The following is a 23,689-nucleotide window of genomic DNA, read 5'->3' as shown; positions in this document are numbered from 1 at the left end:
CTGGAGACCGAGGGACCGAGCTCGCTGTTAATGACTGGATCATAGTTTAATCATGTTTAGCATGTAGCATCACTGGTGTGTGAGCCCCGTATGTAGCACGTAGCATGGCGTCTGCATTACATGCTGAGCCAAGGTGCAAAGCTTATTAACCTCGGTGCCATTTGAAAACAACAACAAACAAACATTTTCTCCCACCAGATGCATAACTAGTCCTGCACTGTGGTGAGCACCAACACAAAAAGCGTATCAAAAGGTGCAAAACAATTTGGGAATAGTATGACTATGCCATGACTGTTGTTTACAATTCGGCAAACAATTTACGCAATAATCACAATAAAACTGCAAAAAAGCTGTCCTGTCAAGGCAGATGGAATGTTCGTGAAAAACACGGAATGGAGGGGATACAGTTCAGCAGGCACACACACAATCTTATCTGAAATGTTCTAGTTGTTACTATAAACTCTTAAAATGTAAAAGTTCACAATGACCAAAATTAAAATTGATTATAAATTCCCTATTATTATTACTACAATGAATATAACAACTTCTATGAATCACAATTGTAATGGAATAGCTATACCTCCACTTCCCTCTTCAGATGGACTTTTGAGACGTTTAAGATCAGCATGGGCAAATCTTTGGCCATCAACAATTCAATACCAATAACATTAAAATAAAAAAAATATGTCAATGTTTATAGCTCTGAATATAGTTATTTTGATTAGTTTTTGTACTGATATTGCAGTGTACTGCAAATGTATAGAGTTATTGTGTAGAAACTAGGTGGTTATTTAAATTGTTTGATGTTGATTGTTGCATTTATAATTTCTTTCTGTTAACATTGTTCATTCAGTTAGTAACAGCCTTTTTATTTTGTGGTAAGGGTATTCATATTGTATTTCAGATTTTCTTGTATTTATTTGTAATGTAAATTGTATGGTGTGTTATTTTATGAATGAAAGACAATGTGCAAAAACATTGCTGCTTCATTTCTTTTGTAAGTGTGTATAAATCACCAATGGGTGGGAGGGCATATAAAATCTGGCCTGGGGCGCCCCATGGGGTAGCCTCTGTACCCCTGTACTGACGGCAAAAAGCATAAATCAATGCATGTCAGCAGTGACGGACCCGTTACACTCCCCGTTACTTGGGGATTTAGGGTATTAGGACCCGACACATGGTGCAGATCCAGCTTTCAATCTGAGGACTTTCGCTCCAGCTGAGTGCAGGGCTGTGGATGCGCGCGGGGCGCAGAGCGCGCTGAGCGCAGGACGCAGCAGTGGCACGCGGTCAGAGCGCAGCAGCATCACCATCATCATCACCATCATCATCATCAGCAGCAGCAGCAGCAGCAGCAGCTTCTCCTCAGCTACACCACCATCACACACAACAAGACGGACACGGAGCGAGTCGACCTAAATTATTTCAGAAGCGCAATTATCCCGAAACTCCCCCGAGGTGTTCCGGAACAAGGAAATTAACGAAGAAGGAGGGCGCAGCAAACTGCGGAGTGACAGATGTTGTAAAAGTCTGTCTGAATGTGGAGGGGGAGAGGGGAGAAAGTGTCCTGAACAGAGACGAGCATGTCTTTCTCTTGGAGAATGCTGGTGCGCGTTGAAGCGGTGAAGACTTTAATGCAACGAGTTCATCTCTGAAAAGCCTCAGCTGGTGAGTTTCATTCATTATATTGCTTTTTAAAACTACTTTTTCAGCAGAATGACGTGCTGTAGAGCTCAAAACCAGCTTTCTGTGATACTGTGAATTGTAATATTAGAGCATCTATTTAAGATGAACGGGTTTTTTTTTTTCAACCTTTTGTACTTTTCTCACTTTGAACATGTTAGATTTTTAAATATGCAGCTAAATTTAGCTCAGTGGAGAATGAGAACACATTTCTGATATTATTTTAATGTATTTAATTAATATCTGGAGCTTGTTTTGGGTGTACAATCTTTAAGTAATATTTATTTTTCCTTTTTTTTAGCATTGTCTTCAACATAAGCTTCAAACACTCACACAATTAACTTTTTTTTTTAATGCTTTTCATCTTATTTGGGGAAAATCCTGAGTGGAAACATTGCTCCATACTGTTAAGCCTCATATGTCTTTCTTCTTTTTTTTTTTTTTTATTCATTTTCTTGAAACCATATTTGACTGAAACCTCCAAAACTGTGTCATCGCCATTAGGTTGTTTTGATATTCAGCCGAGTTGCTTTGTAGCTGGTGTGCATGTGTCCTTGGGTTGTTGTTGTTGTTTTTGTGGAGTTACACTCTCTGGGGGAACATTAATCCTCTGGATAGTTTGTTCCATAAACCTAAAAAGGGCCACAGCAGACAGTGTTTTAACTGCAGGATTACTGACAGCACAAACTGCAGCCTCATTTCCCCCTGGGACGCTGCTGCTGCTGCTGGTGTGTGTGGGTGTGTGGGTGTGTGTGTGTGTGTGCGTGTGTGCGTGTGCGTGCGCGTGTGCGTGTGCGTGCGCGTGTGCGTGTGCGGATCACATGAGGAGGAACTTTGACATCAAACCCGTTTGTCACCACACACTGGCCCTGTTGGACGTGGCACCTTCGCCTCACCTGCAGCCTCATTCCAGCTGGCGTCAGCGTTTCAGTGAGGATGAACTCAGACCAGCAGCACAAAACTCTCCGTCCTCTCCTCCCATCCTAATGAGGACACACACACATCACACACACATCACACCGGTCGCGGCTCAGAAGGAGCAGATCACCATCAAGGGAAAAACCAAGGATTTGACGCTTGGGATTCTGCCAAATGGGCAATTTAATCAGAGGGTGTTTTATGCACGGGAAGTGTGTCAGTCTCCCTGTTGGAGGATGATTTATCTGGACTGGTATATTGGGCAGCCGCCTCAGACCTCGATTGATTTCTGCCTCAGGCGAGGAGGTATACATGACGTGGCCCCGGCCAGCTTGTGGACTGGAGGCGTGCATGTTGATTATACAGAGTATGTGCTAATATGCCGGTTTGTCAGTCCGGCCTGACCGCTCCGGGAAACAATGGCACGGGTCTGATTTGTTTAAGCAGCTTAACATGACCCGTAACAGCAATTGTTGTCACCTCCTGTGGCTGCAGTGATTACAAAGGAGGGGAAAGGACAAGGTCAGGTGACGTCGTGGAAACGGAGCAAAAGCACACGTATAAAGAGGAGGTCAGGGAATTTAAAATACAGAGTTTGAAGCTGCTGTTTGTGTCTGACGTGAAAACAAACGGGAAAGTTTTCTTTCATTTTAGCAACTGAACATGTTGATGGAACTGATATCATTCAGTTTTTTTCCATTCATACATCATAGATCACTTCATCCGACTCAGGAGAAAACCCACACATGCACAGGAACAAGCGCTGGCCTTTGAACCCAAAAAGGACTTCAGCTTCTTCAGGCAATTTTTTGTTAATTTTTTCAAAACTCAACAACTAATACAAGTCAATTCTTTCTGCAACTGAAACAGCCCTGCTGGCAGACTTCATATAATGAGTCTTATGTGTGAAAAGTAAAAAAAAAAACAGATAAAGACAGTGCTTCCAAATATGCATTTGTTCCAGTTTTGTCATGTGAGGGCTGCGAGAGATGGACTCAAAGATGCCTGACGCCGCCGCCGTTATTTCCCCAAAGACAAAGCAAAAAGTCCAAAAACCAAAAATCTTCCAGACAGGTGAGCGAAGTCTGCGACGGCACGGTGAAGCTGCAACACAGGAGGGCAAAGACTCAAAGTCAAAAAACACACAAACGCAGAAGAAAATGAACTGACAACCAGAGGACGAAAGACAAGTCGCTGGTTTACTAAAGGGCACCAGGTGCAGGCAATCACAGCCAAGAAGCCTGAAACCAGAGACTCAAAAAAAACACTGCAACAAACATGAACCCTGACAAATTTACCTAATTAAAATTTTAAATTGCGCCCTTTTACAGATTTAATCACACTGGAAAGACAAAGATGTGCCATTGATCTTTCTTTTCTAACTCTTAGAAGAGTCGGAAGAATTAGAATTGATTCCACCTTGGGCGTGAAGGAGAAATGACTGAAGGTGTATTCCTGCAGTCAATTCTCCTTTTTTCCTGGGATTGACTGTATTAAATTATCCTAATGAACTATCCTTTCTTTTATCTGAATTTTCTAAAAATCCAATAATTAAACCAGGTTTCTTGTTAATTGCTGAAAACAGGTATAAGTAAAACTGAAAGACCCGCTAAGGCATGATAGTACTTTTAAACATTCCATTTCCAGACATAATACACAGACAGAGAGAGAATCACAAACAACTTAGGCCCTGTTTACACGACAATGTTTTAAAAAACTTTTGTCCGTCTGTTTACATGACAACGGTGCTCAGAGTCACTGAATACGCAACTGTTCTGAAACGCTGTTCCTGGTCCTGTTCACCACGGCCAGAGTAAATAGTTCATCTGCACGCGCTGAAAAAGCCACTTTTTGAAAACGGCTTCCCAAGGTGGAAACACTTGGGCCCCGTCTCCATGGAAACAGGTGAAAATGGCACTTTCCGGAAACCACGACAGTAGTAACTAGTTCTTCTGCACATGCTCAGTAGCTGAATAATCAGAACAATGTTTCCTCCGTCGTGACATGACTCCCAGTTCATATTCTCCTGGGTCTTGGTAGTTTTATAGTTGACTACATCATTTTCAGTGTTTCAGCCATTTTCGTAGAAATGGACGTCGCTGTCAGAATGTTGTCATGTAAACGCGAAACCGCAAAAATCCCTTGAAACATTGTCGTGTAAACGGATCCTCCGACTCTACAGTTAAGCGATCAGAGGCCGTACAGATATAAAAATACTCCTCGATGTTCAGAATTCCTCTGTTTCTTTCCTGCAGAAAGCTGCACACATGCAGCACAGTCTGTAAAGGAAACGACGGTCCTGCAGGAATCAGAGAGAACACCGGGTGACGGTGACTCTCCTGCTGCAGGACCTTAAAACCTGACGAATCCAAAAGAGTGTCCGTGTGGGAGAAGGTGCATCCGAACAACGCTTCCTCACGTCCGCTCCTCCGCCCGCCACCGTTTCACTCGTCACAGTCATGAGATTAATATCAAAGCTATGCTCAGCGCTTCCCCTCTTTATTGAAAAAGATAAATCTTTCAGTTTTCACATGAGAGTTGTGCCATGTTCAGTAGTTTGTCTCTCTCTTTGTATTGTTTTTTTTTTCTTCTCTGGCCTCAGCGAAACCTGCTTTTGAAGGGATTTCACATAAAAAAATTTTTTCTCTCTATCCGGGGCAGGATCTGCCGTACGCCACAGCACTCGTGAACCCGACGTGCACGCAAGCAATATTTGGGCCATGCAGTCATTTGATGTCCTTTTTGAAGCTGAAGTCGTGAGATGAGATGTTGGCTGCCTCTGGAGGAATAAAGAGCTGAATGCCGCTGGCCCAGGGCTCGCCGAACCTTGTGTCTTCATATCAGACGCTGTCTTTCACGCTTCATGCTTTCTTTTTCATGTTTCCTTCAGCGAGATGCGTCCTTTCCAGTTTCATTCTGTTTGCTTATTCACCCGCGAGCCATTAACTCATTTTTGAGCCACAAAAAAGAGCTTGAGAAGTCTTTTCTGAAGCGAGGAGGCTTCAGGTTGAGCCACTCTGGTCACCTCCCACCTGCAGGAGGGAGCCGAGTTTCTTCCTCAAGCGGTTTCATTCCTGTGTGGCGCCGAGAGACTGCGAGGGCGAATGGGATGATACACGTGTCATCACACTCTGGTTTTCATTCACTCTTACCTATAGATTACCCGTCAGTCGGAGAGGATGCGCGTGATGTCTCCTTTCTTTATCACTGCATTTAGAGCCAACGATCGATTTCCAGCGGCGCTCTCTTTGGCAGGACCGTCGGAAGCAGCGTTAGTGAAACGCCTCAAACACGATGAAGAGGTCAAACATAACTACGTTTACAATGACAATAAAAAATAAATAAATAAAAAAACAGCTCAGAAAGCTTAACAGAATCACACAGTGGTGTTGTGATTAGCTCTACATGGACCATCTGTCTGGAGGTTACATGTTCTACCTGCACTTGTTTCCCATTAAGAATCGCATGAGAAAGTTAAGATTTTATTACGATAAAGGAAATTGAATGTGTGGTTTAAATGCAAAGCTTTGCTAAAACGAAGCGTTCTGTCCTTAGGGGCCTGTCACATTGCAATATTCCGGGAGAAGAAACACGGCTCATTGATTGGTTCAAACCGAAAGCGGAAGTCCCGCCGCTTTAGCCCGCGGTGGCTAGGCTAATTAGCTCATGGCTAATGGGCAGCCGCAAACAACCACGATCTATAGTCTTCAGACCAGATATCATATCTGATATATCTGATATATATGAGTGCCTTCCTCACTACTTCTTCCTCACTACGCCACGTCTGCTCGCGAGATTACTTTTGTTTGCTTACTACCCAGAATACATTGCGTATTACAAATCGTCCTCTCACTCCGTCCACTGGAAGAAGACTTCACCACGTCGACCAAACAAACTTTTTTCCCAGAAGAGAACTGTGGTCCGGATCAAAACAAGCCCCAAGACTCCTGAGTTGCTTTATTTTCTTTCTTCCAATGTAAATATTCGAGACCGATATACAGTCGGTCTCAGGTTTTGAACCGTTTCTTCTTTGTGTACAAGAATTTCGAGGACAAGCCGTGTGCGACCGTGGCCTCATTTCTACAAACCAACTGACTCTCCCCCCGACTCTCTTCCTGCGATGGAAGAGAGTCGGGGAGGCGCTCTGCCTCAGGTTCTTCAGCCCCACCTTTCAGGGCAGGCTTTGGGAACTCGAATAAGTTAGAGATATTAGTATTTCTCAAGCGTTTTTTCTTCTTCTCGTCTTCCTTCCAGACAGATTGCTCTTGTGGGGAACGTCCAGTCCCATTCAGCAGAGAGCTTCCATACAGGCGGATGCTTTGAATATCAGATGTGAAAGCAGCCATTATGTATCCACTCATAATTCCATCTGCTTGAGTCCATTCTCCGCCGCCATTTAACCAAGGTCATTGAGGCAGGAGCCTTTTCAGTATGCAAAGAAGAAAGAGATGAAGACAGACTCTCACAGCGCTCTGAACAGGGACAGTCTATCAATCTAATGTAAAACAGTATTTCTATTTTTTTTCGTGTGTTATTTTGGATAGCTGGGATCAATTGTTTCTTATTGTTGAAATGCAGATTGGTGAAGTTTTGCTTTAAAATGTTTTCTTAGAAATTTTGAAATATCAATTCTATGTCATCTGTTGAAAACTAACATAATTAGCCGTGAAATTCTCTTCTCGTTCTACTTTTCTAGCCTTTAGTTGCCATATTCGGAAACTTTATTGATCTCAAATGAATAAAAGAGCCTTTTTTTCATGAAATGTTAAAATGTCTCAGGTTGAATCTGACATGTTGTTAATCTATGGGAAATAAAATGGGTGTATGAGAATTGCAAATCTTTTACATTTAACATAGTCACCTAACTTTTTTAAAATATATTGAATGGAATATTGAATATACCAGGCCGTGTTTACACGACAACGCTTTCAAGTGAAAACGCAAAACTTTCCTTGCGTCTGTTATTGTATTTATTCGTAATGTTTAACTGCTGAAAATAGATTCAAGTGAACTTTAAAGAGCCATAAATGTACTATCACACTTTTAAACATTCAAGATATGGATATAATAAAGAGAGAAAGACAATCACAAATAACTGAGGTCTGGTTTACACGAGAATGTTTTTAAGTGAAAACAGAAAACTTTGGTTGTGTGTTGGGGTCCGTTTACGTGACAATTATGCTCATATCCACTGTAAATTACTACTTTTTAGAAACAACTTCCCAGGTAGAACTTTTCGACAGTGCGCCGTCTCTGTGGAAATGGGGGGAAAAAATGCAACTTTTTGAAAACACGGGCTTCGTCTTTTTGTCAGTGGCGAAAACGCCTACTAATGCACATCACAGTCGTAGTAAATAGTTCTTCTGCAAATGTGTGAGTCTATGGACAATAAGAACAATGTTTTCCTCCTGATTGTTATGACTCCCAGTCCATATTCTCCTGGGACTTGGTAGTTTTATTTTGACAGTCGCCGTAATAACAATCCAACTTGATCGTCTGTCCACTATGTGTGTGTTCTCCCATTGTTAAAGGGTATAGTGTATTGTTTTCTGCGTGTGTGTGTGTGTGTGTGTGTGTGTGTGTGTGTGTGTGTGTGTGTGTGTGTGTGTGTGTGTGTGTGTGTGTGTGTGTGTGTGTGTGTGTGTGTGTGTGTGTGTGCGGTTTCATTACTCACAAACAAACAACAGCACTCACTAGTGGCCCAACATGAAATTACACTGTTTTTGCCATTTTCATGTAAACGGACATCATTTTCAAAATGTTGCCATGTAAATGTGAAACTTTTCTGAAACAAAAACGTTAAAACGATGCTAGTCGAAACATTGCTTGGAAACGAGGCCTAAATCGGTGGCGTTGCGGGATCTTATTTTCCATTGGAAGAGAGATAAACTGTGACCGTGTTTCACCTCAGTCGACCCTCAGAGGACACTTGCTGCTTCACACACTGTGCAGTGATTTAGGACTTGTAACTCGTGACAGACTCTTATATTATTGAAGACAGCAGGAAACGTCCTCCGCTCTCCTGAGTGGCTGCAGACGTCCTCGCGCCACCCTCAAGGTGAAAACTCCTCCACCAAGGGCTAAAACTTATGGCCTTCGACATCTTAACTCCTGAAGTTACTTTTGCAAACATTGCATGCTTATATAACATCTTGACGTTGCATCTGGTAAAGCTGACTGACGAGAGCACAAACTACATATATATATATGGTATAGCCTTGATCCGAACCCCGCCCACACATGTGCCACATTAGCTCTCTGACGACTCTACATGGCTCACCGACTTCCTTTCTTTTTGATTTATAAATGTGGGTTTTTTTCTGGCCCATGCAGTTAGAAACCAGGTGGGATTGTGGAGTTTTTCTGTCAGATTAGCATGCAGTGCCCGTAAGTGTGCCAAAGAGGAAAAGCTCCACCTGCACAATAGTGGGCTGCAGATTATGGAGATGATTGCTTTTCTGGGAAAAAAACAAAACAAAAAAAAACAAAAAAAACCTGGCAGTGATTTGGAAACAGTTGTTTGAAAAAGTGGGAGTTTCGACTATTTTAACTAAATAATATACAAAATAATATAACTGTAATTAAAAAATCTGCTAAATATTTGTCTTATATATTATTACATTATTGGCTACAGTCATTCCAAAGGATTTTCTAAAAAATAATAATCGTAATAAAAGGTTAAAACTAAAAAATGAATTTCCCCAAGTGGAATAAGTATGATTAGTTATTTAGTTATAAGTTAATTAAACTAAGCTTTATTAAGTTAAAACAATCGCACATTATTTGTAGCATTGGTGATGTGATAACGGTATTATAAAAGCCTTTTGAATACATATATATATATATATATATATATATATATATATATAGAGCGAGAGAGCGAGAGAGCGAGAGAGAGAGAGAGAGACTGCTATGGGTAGGTTTGTTAAAGCTACAGGTATTTACTCAAGCACTTTTGCCAGGCTGGAACTTCTTAATAGTCATTCACCTATAATTCTCCATATGTGTCACATTTAACTCCAGTTAAATCCTCTTCCTCCTTTCCCGTCCTTTTCCTTTGGCAACAAATAAAACTGGAGCAGAGTCTCTGACTGGGTTAGAAGCCAAGGAATAAAAATGGGTCTTAAGATTCGCTTAAAAAAAACAAAAGACACAGAGAACAATACACTATAAACATTAACAATGGGAGTACATGGACATTCGTATTGACAGACGACCACTTTGGATTGTTATTACTGTGACTGTCAAAATAAAACTACCAAGTCCCATTAGAATATGAAGTGAGTCCCAAGCGTTTTGCCCTTTTCACCAGTTTCCATGGCGACAGAGCCCACGTGTCGTCAAAGAATTCCACCTTGGGACCCGTTTTCAAAAAGTTGCTTTTTGAAGCGCAGTTGTCATGTCAACGGACCCAAAACACAACAAAAGTTTTCCCTTTTTCATCTGAAATCATTGTCGCCTGAATGGGCCGTAAATATCAGATTAATCACCCGGTCCACTTTCATAAGAGTCCCTTCCAGCTGAGTCAGTATCCCCGAATTAGTTGGCGTTTTTACGGTGTGTTATCATTGACCCGTCTGAGGTTCAGGGCCGTCTCTCCCCGATCAGTCAGACCTTTTAACGCTCGACACTCTGCTCGTCTCTCCGATGCACGTCGGCGTCTCCAGCGCATCACTCCTCTCGGCTGAGACGACCTAATTTGTCACATCACATAGGCGCTGCACTGAGACTAATTCCCGTCCCTCATTTATTTGTGCTATTATTAATATTGCAGACGGTGCACTTTGCATGACGTCTTAACTCCCTCCCCCTTGTCAGAATGAGGAATTACATCGGAGTGCTTCTCCCAACACGCAGACTGCATCAGGACCTGATGCCACTGGATGTGAGGCTGTGACCCACTTCCAACACACATCACACGGCTGTAAATACTCAAAACAGGCTGCACACTTAACGTGTCTCTCTCTCTTAATGTCTGGTTTTTCCTTTTATAATCTGTGCATTTTACATAGGAATTTAATCGTTTCTGCTCTTTTTTGTTGTTGTTGTGCATTAGACGGCTTTACAGGTCTCTACATCTGAAACACACACACACACACACGCACAAGGTAGAACATTTGGAACTATATAAACAGGCTTTCCAATGGTATAAGAATGAAAAAAAAACAATCCATTGCTACCACAAAGAAATTCTATGATGTGATTAATTTACTGCAAATTACACAGTTGAACTAAGTATTTTTTTTTCCCACTTTTCTCTCCATTTAAAGCATTTCTTATAGCAAACATTCAACTTTTTATTTTACCTATCAGAAAACATGGCTTCAGTGGTAATTGTGAAAAGTTCTGCAAAATCATATACTTTTTCAAAACTTGTACTTGGTGCCTCAACAAAGTAAAAGAAGTTAAAAACGTAAAGCTTATTTATTATGGCACTATTTTACCGGTTCGGCCCACCCAAGATGAAACTTTTATAGTAAAGTCGAGTTCATGGTGTAAATTATAATTAAGTATTAATATAATTGTATATTTTTAAAGCTTTTTTGCAAACATGTAATACATTTTGTAATTGAAGTTATTTCTGTCCCTATAAAATAACCAAATTTTCTTAAAACACTCAAGTCGGGTTGCATTCAGGCCCCATTTACACAACAACGCAATGAATTTTTCACCTGGTCACATAAAAGGGGAAGCGTCTGCAGAGAAAATCCACACACCATTGAAAACCAAACCATCCTCTGCCTGTCGCCACTGTTCTTATACATCGCATGTCATCAGGTTTGTCAAAATGTGCGAAGTAAGAACTGGAACAAACCAGAGCAGCCAGATGAAATGAATCTATTTTAATGTGTGGGCACAGAGGGAAACTATTAATATAATCCCATTTGTCTCAGGCACGAGCTCGCAGCCACACTGATGCACACTTCTGTTTATCTCTCTTCCACATGCCAATTTCTGATGTGCGACACACACACACACACACACACACACACACACACACACACACACACACACACACACACACACACACACACACACACACACACACACACACACACACACACACACACACAGATCTGGGATTGTAATTTTTCTCATTTCTTTTCTCATGTCATTTTCCTTTTTAGAAAGTGGTCAAATTAAGAAATGTTTTGCTTAACCTCCGCAGTTTTGCAAAAATGTCATCCATGAGAGACGAAAAAAGATTATGTCGCGTTAGACATGAATTATGGGAACGTTACATTCCACCGCCACAGAACTAATTACGTGACGACACGCGTCCAATTTTCACCTGCCCTACTTAGAAGCTGGAATTTGCCAATTTAAAAACATAATGATGGTCTCGGCTTGGCACGCTGGATCTTATTATATCACGCTTTCACTCATCATCTCTCTTGCGGGCCTGTTTTGGCCCACGGTCTTTATGTTTGACACCTCCGCTCCAAAGCAGATTTTGCTTGCAGTTCCTGTTGTCTCTCAGTAGAATTTCTATTTCGGAAGTAGTGTAGTTCTCCCTCGTTTTCATTATTGATCGTCATTTTTTTTTCTTCTTTTAGCCGTTTCTTGTTGGCGGTTGCTTCTTAGGGATCATCTCTCAATGCCCTCTTTATCCTGTACCGTTCTACCTCACACCAAAAGCCTGCATGTCCTTCATCACTGCATCCATATATCTTCTCCATCGTAAGCGCAGTTTACCTCATCTCTCCTTACGTACGTGAGCGAACCTCAGCTCTCTCTAAATAAATAATAGAACATAACATTATTTAGTAAGAATCCAGTGTGATCTAAGAGCAACATCAGTGACGTTTGATCCTGCAGCAGCCGTGCGTATTTACATTTCTCAAATGTTTTTTTTTGCATAAAATGTTTTCTGAAGGAGAATTCAACATGAATTTCATGAAAGCACGCAGAGTCACTCGTACAGTTCAAAAGAGTTTATTGTTGAACGCAGAGTCGAAGCTGAGGATCCTAAAGAGGTTAGGCAGAGGCGGGTCGAAAAACAAGCGGAAAATCCAAGAGAGTCACAGAACACAGGGGACGGACACAAAGGTCAGGTTCACACTGCAGGGAGATGAGACCCAATTCAGATTTTTTTCTTCACAGTGACTCATATCCGACCTGTTTTCTGGCCGTGTGAAAGTTCCTATTCCGATGTTTTCACACCAGACCCAGGCCTCCATGTTATGTGGTACCAATTTCAATATTTTTCTACATGCAACCGCTTCGTCATCGACGTGTGACTGACGTCACGGATAAGCGCAGGAGGAAGCGGCTCCGCCAAAATGTTAAAGCTGTTAAAAGCTGTGCTCTTTTTTTCCTCATTCTCCTTCTTCTATCCCTCGTCATTCTGTCAAGATTCTGTCGGCTCGTATTTAACAACCACTTGAAAATGGATCTAGACCCACTGACGTGTTGCCAGATATGATGGGTATCCCACAAAATTCTCTTACCTCCTAACTTTGTTTATTTTGTGCATTTGTGTGTTTATGGCGTGTTCTTTATTACACATATAACAGTTTTACGGTTTTAAGGTGATTTCTACACAGGCTGAGATTTGGGCTGGTTTTTATTGAGGTGTGTGAGTTTTTCATTGCTTGTGCTGAAAACGTTGAGTCAAATCTGGCAACCCTGATGCTGCCCGGCCTGCCATCCATATTCGCTGAACAGAGTGCTCGGCACGGCTTCACGCCATCTTTTGCGCTCTGGGGCCTGAAACCGTCGGGTCTGATCTCGTTCACACGGCAGTCTGATAGAAGTCGCCTTTAAAATGTGATGTGAACGATCACGCAAATAAAATCGTATCCCTCCTAAAAGATCGCAATTGAGCATCAAGACCTACAGTGTGAACGAAGCCGAAGAGCAGCCGGATGTGTGCGAAAGCGACATGCTCTCGCAACAGACACACATGGAAGGGAGTTGTTTTAACCCAGGGTAAAGAAGGAGACACAGGTGAATCACATGAGGGTAATTAGAAACACACAGGAGAGGCAACTGGAAACACGCAGGGAGGCGAACAGGCACACAAACAGACGCCACAAGACGAGACAGCTGGGTTTGCATGGATGGATGGATGGATGGATGAATGGATGGATGGATGGAAGTATTCTTGATGATGGCTACTTTGTAAGAAATTCCTAAATACAACCAAATATCAAAGCACCTTGTGCAGATTTCTTTTTCAAATTAGGCTTAATTATTGTTCGTTGACTCGTTGAACATAATTTTTTTTAACTTTCACTCCTTTGTTTTGTTGGTTTGAACAAAATCTGGTATTGTATGAGCTTGTGATGTGACTTGCTGTGTGCTAAAGGAACTGCCGGTGCCTTTATTACTACATATTCTCTGGTGGTGGATGAAGTTTTTAGTGTTTCACTTTCAAGTCATTATGTTTATCTAGCAAAGCGGACATGTCTCTTGTTTGCAAGCTCTTCGCCTTAAAAACCCCAAAAGGAGAACGACCGGGACACTTTTGTTTCCCTGCTACACCCCCGACAGCTGTTCTGCCACAGCAAGTCCTTTTAATATTTGCTGCTTGCATGCTGGAGGTCTCAGGGGCTGCTACACTGTAGCAGGTGCCAGAATCCCCCCCCACCCCCCCAGCCCCCTTCAAAAAAGAGCGACGCAGCTCCACCACCACCACTGCAGTCACACACACACACACACACACTTAAAGCATTTCACACAGAGTGCAAAAACACAAGCTCACGCTCCATGATCCCGGCACTGTTGTTCTGTTCCAGCCGCTTTAATTGGGGATTTGAGCCAGGCTCTTGTCTTTCTCACTGTGACGGGCTAAAAATAGACTTTTTGACAAGTGTCAGGAAAACCCAGCCCGGGCGTAGATTGAGCAGATCTCCGTCTGACGGGCTGCGTTCACCCCGGGAGTCGCGCTCCGGGCGTCCAAACTCAGAAATGAAACAAACTTCGCCCCGTGAAAGGTCGCGCTGCCGATTCACGGACCTGTTGCAGACGAACTTTCACCAAAAATCTTTCATTTCAGTAATTGCACGCTGTCTGTCACACTTTTGCTCTGAATAACAAGCTGAGCGTTGAGGAACGGCATAAAAAGGTGAAAGTTAAAAGAGCCGAGGGAGAGAAGAGACGCTTCCTTCTTACAGCTAATGAAGCTCGAATGCAGGCGAGAGGAAGATTTAATTGAGAGTCTTTGCCTCTCCCGTGCTTCGGGAGGTGTTACAGCCAGCTAATGATTCGAGTCGCGGTTCACTGCGGCACGCTGTTGACGAGGAATCTGGGCAGAAGCGCTCATGTTAGCAAGTTTAGTGAATATGATGAACAGCAGAAATGTTCAGTGGAGTTCCTGACCTGACAAGTCGGGGAAAACACTGAAAAACAAACACTGTTGACTGGATGCCCAATTAATTCAAGTCATGATTGCTTTTTAATTTCACCAGCAGCCCGTGATAATCATAACCACCGGGGAGGCACAAAGCTCTTTAGGAGCCAAGCCATGACTAAACCTGCAGCCGCCGTCACTCAGTGAAGAAAGTCCTCATTTTAACACGGAGTGGCAACTGGCCACCGATCGATGGAGGAGGCCAAGAGGCTTGATGAGTTTCGCCTGATGACAGAGCGGAGCGGGCGAGTCGAACAAGTCAAGTTATCTCAAACACATGTACGACAAGCCACAACCGGCTTCACTATTGTTTTCAACAAGTTGACCCGCCTGACTTTAGAAGAGCAGATATTTTGAGACTCCTGCAGGGAGGTTTGTGCAGGAACGTCAAAGAGCAGCACCGTCGAGTTCCAAAGTATCTCAACCAACTTTGTCCCATGAAAGAAAATCCAATAAACAACGAGAAGGGATGACTGCTACCACTGATCAAACGGCAGCATTACGAAACTGGATCAAACTGAAGCGACAGGAACAAAGCAGGAGGTAGAGTTTAATTTCTGCTAAAAGCTAAAAGCTTCCAAAGAACATTTCATAATATATAGCGGGAATATACTTTCATGATGTCTGGTGAAGGGCAGTAAAAAAGAAAATTGCTCTGTGCATGTCAATGTTTATAGAAACATTCTAAAATGAAATATTTAAACCATGTATTTGTGTGTTAATCTCAAGTTTTTGTAAAATATGTCAAGCATATGGTTTGTGTAACATTTTAAGATTCATGCACAATCTGACGCTTCACATATTTTCGAAGAAATCTTTAGATAATAAATCACACACCGACGCATAACCAGTTTATTTTTTAATCAAAAGTTTGTCAAAATATTTTTCAGTAATTTCCAAAATCCCAGTCCACAGTTCTTTGCTCATAATGGAAAGAATAAGGTTGAAAACTACAAAATCATACTAAAATAAACAGAGAGAGTATTAAGGAATGACATATTTGTCTTTAAATGAACTTTAAAGCAGAGCTGCATGGTTTTCCCGACGAAGTTCGATGTGTGTTCGGCTCTTTGTGTGTGTCAAACATCAATCACAACTCTTTAAGTGCCCGCCTGCTCTAACTCGCTGCTGCATCATTAATAGACACAACAAGTGGCTCCGCGTAATAGAAAATACTTAGTGTCATTAACACTGTAATGTGAGTCCGCTTCATGCAAGGTGACAAATACACAGCGAAATTACAAATGCATTTATTCCCCCGACTTTCTCGTTTGATGGGTCGGGTCAGCGCCGGAGAGCGACTCCGGGGTCGTGACCCTTGGTCGGAACGGGACTTTTTACGACGTGCGCGGAGATGCATCGGAGGGGCGATCCTCATCTTTCATTGGCTGCAAAGAGGCTCAGCCTGAGATATCACACACCTGCCGGTCTCCATCTCTCACAGCTTAGCGTCGCATGTGGGAGACACATGTCAGCCACAGCCACACCCACTGGCTGAAGAAAGGAGGCTTACAGGGGATTTCAACGGCCAGCATTTGTTGTTTGCAGGCTATTTGTTTACATTTTTCTCCAGTGACATCATCATGACATGTGAAAGAGATTAAAAAAAAACTAAATCGATCTGAAGACTTTATGGCGCTATTTTATTCTAAAATGCACAGTTGTGCAGGTAAATTAACTTGTGGCAGAATCGCAAAACGATGTAAAACATGTTAGGCCGCGAGTCGGTGATCTTGGTTGTTCTTGTAATGAAACCACACACACATGCACAGAGTGGGAGCATTTTTCAAAAGTTGCAATTTGCGCCGTTTTTTAATGGAGACAGAGTTGGAGCGTTGCATTTTCAGTTGCTCCGAGCGCCGTTGTCGTGTAAACGGACGCCCAAAACCCAACGGAAGTTTTGCATTTTCACTTGAAAACAGAGCAGTTGGCTCATCACCAGGACAGAGACAAGTCAACAGCTTTGCAGCTCTTCCAATATTTATGTACAAGAAACTGAAAATGAACAAAACGTAATCGCATTGCTGCCAAAAGTATGACATTAAGTAATGTAAACACAGAAAAAAATCTAAAATGAAGCATGAGTCAAAGTTTCACCTTCTAATTTTTGTAAATGTTGGTCAATAAAAGCTACCTCCCCCCACCAAATGTAACTGGCCGAAGTCCAACATTTAATAAAAATGCTGGGTGTCTGTGCGGTGATATATCGGTCTGAGACAAGTACAGAGAGATGAAGAGCGGCAGTGTTGGGTTGTGAGTCAGCGCTCTCAGTATAAGAGCCACTCGCATGAAGAGCAGCGATGAGACAAAGGCTGCTCGGCTCTGGGACTGTTGGCTGCATCGAGGGCGAGTCCACAGCGTCTGAAAACTGCAGGCAGAGCGAGAAGCTGCTGCTGCAGCAGGTCGGACTCAGACTGACTTCTGGAGGGATTTGGACTCTTTATCGTTTTGTTTTTGGTGTGGCTGTTTGTTGGTGCTGCCGCCGGACGAGGGGTCACGCTGGGAATTGTTTCTTTTAGGTTAGTTTCCTTTGTTTTGCACAAATTGTGACGGTAGTGGAATGCGTTACTTATTATTTACAAACACTTTTGATTGAATCAAACTGGCAAGGGCAGACAGTGGCGTGGTGATGTAACTGTAATATATCACTGCTGCTTTTGGACGCTGTTTTCTAACATTTCTTTAAGTTTTTCCCCTGTGAGATTTCTAAATAGTTTAAAATGCATGTTTTAATCAATGTAAAGATGTCTCATTTTAGATTTGTGCCTATTTTCATGTTTAAAACATCCATCCAGTAGCTAATTATGGGATGAAGTTCAAATCTTTGGATTATTTCAGAATTAAAGCAGCAATGTGAAATATAGCTGGTAATTTATTTGAGTTAATTTCTAACTTTTACTGTGACTGATTTTGCATGCTGCATATGCTGGATATTTCTATTGAAAAGTATTAACTATTATGAAAGCAGTAGCTATATATAGCCAACAAGTAGATATATTTCTATATTTACAGAACAAAACTACTTTCAGTGTTTTCCTGCATTTGTTGGGTTTTTATTCCTGTTCGGGAGCCATTGTCCAGGTGATTAACCCGGGAGACTTTTTATCTCATCGATCCTCATCAGCACTCGGAGATGAGATGGCCACAATGATTGTGCTTTTTTTCACATGTGCAAACTTTAAGATTTTAAATTTCAAAGAAAACATAGATTTAAAAAAAACAACAACAGACAAACACATTTCTGAAGACTTTTTTCCGACACAACACTGAGACCTGAGCATAGATATCGAAGCTGGTAAACTAGCAGGAGCCTCAAAGCCACGCTGTCAGTGGGAGTTTTTAAAAATACCCATACTGCAATAGATTAAATTCACTGTATTTTGCACCGGAAAGTATAATTAAAATTATGTTTATGTTGAGATTGTCATCATTTTTCATCGTAACTGTTGTGAAAATACATTTTCATCAACTTTACTCTGCGCCACAACAAAGAAAAAACTTTAGTATTTGAATTTAAAGATTATTATGGCTCTAGTTTACCGATCCGACCCACTGAAGGTGAAATCATGAGTTTGACACCTCTGGTTTAAATGTATAAGGTGTCATTTCTCTTTTCAAGTTTTAGGATAAAAGAATCAGATTAAGTTTTAATCAGTTCAATTCTTTGGGACATTTCCCAACTGAAAAACTGCACTTTTTCATGTTTCCGCTCTCATTAATATTCATGCATGAATTATAAATTAAAGTGATTTATTGTCATATGTGCAGTAAGGAAATATGTTTTTTCTCAACGGTAATTTCTTTCTTGCTGTTCATAATAATGAGCAAACAGTAAACGTGATGAAATAATCTAAAATACGGACAGTTCTAGAAGGCAGCATGGGAAAAATTCCATTCAATTCAATTTCTTAGGCTCTCAGTATGCTGGATCCAATCCAGGCTAACTATGAGTGAGCATTTTATACCCTGTAAACACAGAGAGTCAAACAATCACTGCAAAAGCACCTCGGAGCGGTTCAGAGTCACTAACAAGCCCAGACTCCAACCAAGGACTTCACTGCTGCGAGAGCTAACAGCTACACCTGTACGGCCTAGTAGACATATAATAAAACCTAAAATATACGTGCAACATCGGCTGAATGTGTGAAAGTCAACAGTCAAGTAAGAATCAGGAAGTCCGGTCTCGCACTTCAAAATTAGAGAATTGCACTTGCAACAAATCTGACAAATATTGTCTCTAAATTAGAAATGGCAGCCATTCATTGTAAAGATGTTTCAGTCTAAATCATTTTAATACCTCTCATAAAGACAGAGCGGCTAATGTTTTGTCTACTCCTCATTTGGAGTCCATATCTGTAGCCCAGTCACTTGTACCCAGCAGCTGCAAAATGAATCATTTAACACCTGAAGCAGGACTACTTGCTCAGAAAATTGGATTTATGATGCTTTTTAATCCATCTGGCTTGTCCCCATTTTCATTTGACGAATCACCTCATGAGATGGGTAGTTTCACTGCTTTTAATTCTAAAATCTGAAATTTTAAAAAAACAACTTCAAATGTAATAACACAATGTGACGAGAGCTTGAAAACCAAAAGGAAATGTCTGTGTTTGGATGTTAAATTATTTAACTCTGCATCTCCAGTCATTGTTTAATCTTTTTCCATCTTGCTAAAACTTTTTTTTCTTTCTTTCTCCTGTTTCAGGACACTCTGAAAGGGCATGTCATTGACAAAAACACATCTCTACAGAGGACTAATATCAAGTTTAATTCCAACTTGATTGCTTCTGGTTATGAGAATCTGGTCTCCGACACTGAAACGGTACGAGCCGTGAGCTCGTGAAATCTGTACTTTGAAAAAACTGCACATGCACAATGTCTAATTGTGTTTGTGTCTTTCCAGGCAGGGGGCAAGATGTTCGTGGAGTCGGTGGTCCGATGGGGGGCGTGGAGCGTCCTGCTCCACTTTGGACTGGGTGTGTCTGCGGGAGGCTGTCCTCCGCGCTGTGTGTGCCGATCTGAGGCCAAAGAAGTGATCTGCTCCGGCAAGCATTTGAACTCGGTGCCAGAGGGCTTTTCCGGTGATGCCAAGCGTTTGGATTTATCCTACAATAAGATTAAGACCGTAGGGCGGCGCCAATTCTCCGGCCTCTCACAACTTCAAGAGTTGGACCTCAGTGATAATGCCATCTCTATGATTGAGGTGGAGGCTTTCCAGGGCCTCCAGAGTCTCAGGACGCTTCGGATTAAGAATAATCGTCTCAAGATCCTTCCGGTCGGGGTGTTTACCGGCCTGTCTAGTCTGCGCTTTCTGGATCTGAGCCAGAATGAGATCTTGGTTTTCCTGGACTACACCTTTAAAGAATTGGCGAGCCTGCAAACACTGGAAGCTGGGGAGAATGATCTGGTCTTCATCTCCCAGCGGGCTTTTTTTGGTCTGCAGAATCTCCAGGAGCTGAATTTAGACCGCAGCAACCTGACCTCCATTCCCACCGAGGCATTGTCTCAGCTGCAGAGTCTCTCGCGTCTGCGTATGCTCCGCCTCACCATATCTGCTCTGCCCAACAACGCTTTCCGACGGCTTCACCGTCTGCGCAGCCTCGTCATCGCAAACTGGCCGGCGCTGGACACCATGGCCGGCAACAGCCTGATCGGTTTGAATCTGACCTCGCTTGTGATCAGCAGCTGCAACCTCAGCGTGGTTCCTTACTCGGCACTCCGTCACCTGGTGTATCTGCGCTACCTGGACCTGTCCTACAACCCCATCACTGTGATCCAAGGCAACCTCCTCGGGGATCTCCTGAGACTGCAGGAGCTGCACCTCGCTGGTGGGTCCCTGCTCCGGATAGAACCGGGAGCCTTTCGGGGACTGGCCTACTTCCGAATGCTTAATGTGACCTCCAATCAGCTTACGACTTTAGAGGAGAGCGCGTTTCACTCTGTGGGGAACCTTCAGGTGTTGCGGTTGGACGGGAATCCCCTTGCATGTGACTGCCGGCTCCTCTGGGTCGTCCGTCGCAGACTGCGCTTGAACTTCGACGGACGTCAGCCTATGTGCTCCTCTCCCGACATGGTGAAACAGCGGGAATTCAGAGACTTCTCGGAGAAGGAGCTCCCGAGGCTGTTCACCTGCCGCCCTGCTCGCATCATGGACCGCCGGCCACAGGAGGCCAGAGTGGAAGAGGGCACCACGGTGGTCTTTTCCTGCAAGGCCGACGGGGATCCACTACCATCCATCACCTGGATATCATCCCATAAGAACGTCATTGCTCAGACCGGCAGAATCAGAGTTTTGCAGAACGGCACTCTCGAGGTGCGTTTCGCCCAAGTTCAGGACAGCGGCGCCTACCAGTGCATGGCGGGAAACGCAGCGGGCAACGACACCCTGACTGTGGGCTTGTACGTAAAGGGGCTCCCACGTAACCGAACCATCCCGCTCTTCACGGACGAAGGCTGGGCAGAGCCTTCGAACACCCAGTCCGCCAACTCCTCAGCTCAGATGGCCAAGCCGTACCCATTTGACGCAAAGACTCTCATCATCGCCACAACGATGGGCTTCCTGTCGTTCCTCAGCTCGGTGGCCATCTGTTTTGTCTTCATGTTTTTCTGGAGCCAGAGCAAAGGTCAGATCAAGCACACCGCAACTATTGACTTTGTTCCGAGGTCTTCCATGGGCGGAGGGGGAGGGGACGGGGGTGATGGCGGCAGATTTACCATGAAACTCATTTAAAGATTATGAAGAGGTGAACGGGGTCTCGAGTGTCGACCTCTGCACTGTGGACTCGAGACACCGGAGGATTTAACGGACACTTCACGAGGCAAATCAGAGCCGGTTTGTCGCGCTTGTGCCGGCCATCTTCTAATTTTAGAGCCAAAAGTTACGTCTCAGCAGGCCGTGCTGTCTAAATAATGAATATCTCACGATGTTAACAGATTGTAGGCAGAGCCGTCTCATGATCGCTGTGCATTCATGTCCGACGTTTCTCAACTTTAAATAGGCAGACACTTACCTAACAGGGTCATTTTTATATGTAGCATGTAATTACATAGCAGATTTGTGTTGCAGCACTTCAAGGCAGTTTGACACATTTTCAGAACATACCTGGTGCTTGTTTCTTCGTCCACGTGTCACTAACGTGCTCACTTTTGTCTTCACTTGCCAATACAAGCAAGGTTAACGTTCGCCCATCTTAATTCTTGAGTTTGTATTTAAGCTTAACAGGTCAAAGACGGCAGTGGTTGTAAGACTTGACATGCAATAAACATTGGAATAGATAAGCCAAAACAACTTTGGGGTACATTTTGGACATTTTAGAGCATTGTAGAATGTTTCCAAGGTAACTGCTGTGGAAATATGTTTTTTCTATTGATGGTATTACTTATACTAAACCATGTAGCAGGGTAAAAAGACTGATAATGAACAATAATGTATATAGGAATGTAACGTTCCCCACTTCTTAAAACAAGCTTTTACCTGTCTTTTTGCTACATTTCAAGTTTACCATCCGATGAAGGTTACAGTTTCTTGCTTGTTTTTTTTTACATATGTATATTCAAGAAACCACTATTTTTTATTTCATTAGCCACACAAAACACTGACAAATATGTGCCTCAGTAACATTCTCACCATCGACAGAGAGAATGCTCACCTGATCTTTGTTATATTGTAAATATTTAGGTCAAGGGCGTCGTGCTCTATTTATTCTATCATTTTATCTAGCTCTAGGGATTAGTGTCACTCCGACGCGGCACTCTTGGTATGTGTAAACTTAACTGTGTAGATGCATTACGCACAAAGAAATGATTTATTATGTTATGAAAAGAGGATGTAAATGATGACACACGCACACACACACACAAACTCACATGCACACACACACACACACAACACTGGCATTTGTTATTCCTCAACCTGTAAATTATCTTTTTTTTTTTTTTTTTTTTTTTTTCATTTTACGTCATTAAAATGCCTACGTTCAAACCTACCTTGTGCGTAAACAATGTATTATTTCATGTAGATTATTCTGGACTGGTATCAAATTCATCTGGGATGAAACCCAAGGCAAATCTAATCATTTTCCAACTCAATCTCTCTGTGGATCTTCAACTGAAATGATTCTATTGTTGGAAAATTGGCAAGAGTATGAGATGTTTCCTTGCGTAACCAAAGCACTTTAATCCCAAAGCTGCTAGTCCATTGTGAGGACTGTGTGTTTTCAAATTGAGACAAAAAAGTGGCCTTGTTGCCCTTTTGTGAGGCTTCAGAGCAACCGCTGGCAGCGAGCCACACAAGTTCAACATTTGAACTCCTTCTTTCTGTCAGTGTGAAGGACTGTGTGTGCAGAGGAGCGCAGTTGTGCCCGTCTGTTTTCCCTCAAAGCCGAGCGCAACCCAGCTGATCTTCAGTGAATCTCCTCAGACATTTACTGGCATTAACTGTCTCCCTCACTGCGTACCCGTCAACACAGAGCCGTGGTTAAAACCCAACGTTGCACTCGAGAGCCATAAAAGAAATGCAGGCAGATGAATTACCGACAGTCCACCTGAGTACAGTTTGGAGACTTGCAGGCTGAACTCACTGGACGGCAAATAATTTCATTCGTCTCATGCAGTTGCCCAGAATAACCCAGAAAAAAAAAGGAGAGAAAAAAAAATGATAATCACGTGTATGAGCAGAGATTTAAACCCTTTTGGATTACCTCTGCATGTCTCAATCTGTTATATAGGTCTGTC

At 42.6% G+C, this 23,689-nt stretch overlaps 1 protein-coding gene across 2 annotated transcripts; it reads left to right on the top strand.

Annotated features, from left to right (window-relative positions):
- The first annotated feature begins 1,329 nt into the window (after window positions 1–1,329).
- Window positions 1,330–22,940, top strand: lingo4b (leucine rich repeat and Ig domain containing 4b). 2 transcript variants are annotated; one of them, XM_080472095.1, is made up of 3 exons: window positions 1,330–1,668; window positions 19,662–19,778; window positions 19,860–22,940. In XM_080472095.1, exon 3 carries the CDS (start codon window positions 19,872–19,874, stop codon window positions 21,684–21,686), a length of 1,815 nt encoding a protein of 604 aa, XP_080328221.1. In that variant the 5' UTR covers window positions 1,330–1,668; window positions 19,662–19,778; window positions 19,860–19,871; the 3' UTR covers window positions 21,687–22,940. The 2 variants fall into 2 exon arrangements, with proteins under 2 accessions (XP_080328221.1, XP_080328222.1); XM_080472096.1 differs by lacking the exon at window positions 1,330–1,668 and adding an exon at window positions 17,238–17,475.
- Window positions 22,941–23,689: the final 749 nt, after the last annotated feature.

Source organism: Lipophrys pholis, assembly GCF_963383615.2.
Source record: "Lipophrys pholis genome assembly, chromosome: 9".
Classification (NCBI taxonomy): domain Eukaryota; kingdom Metazoa; phylum Chordata; class Actinopteri; order Blenniiformes; family Blenniidae; genus Lipophrys; species Lipophrys pholis.
Note: the sequence above shows the minus strand (reverse complement) of the source record. Positions and strands in the feature narration are given on the sequence as shown.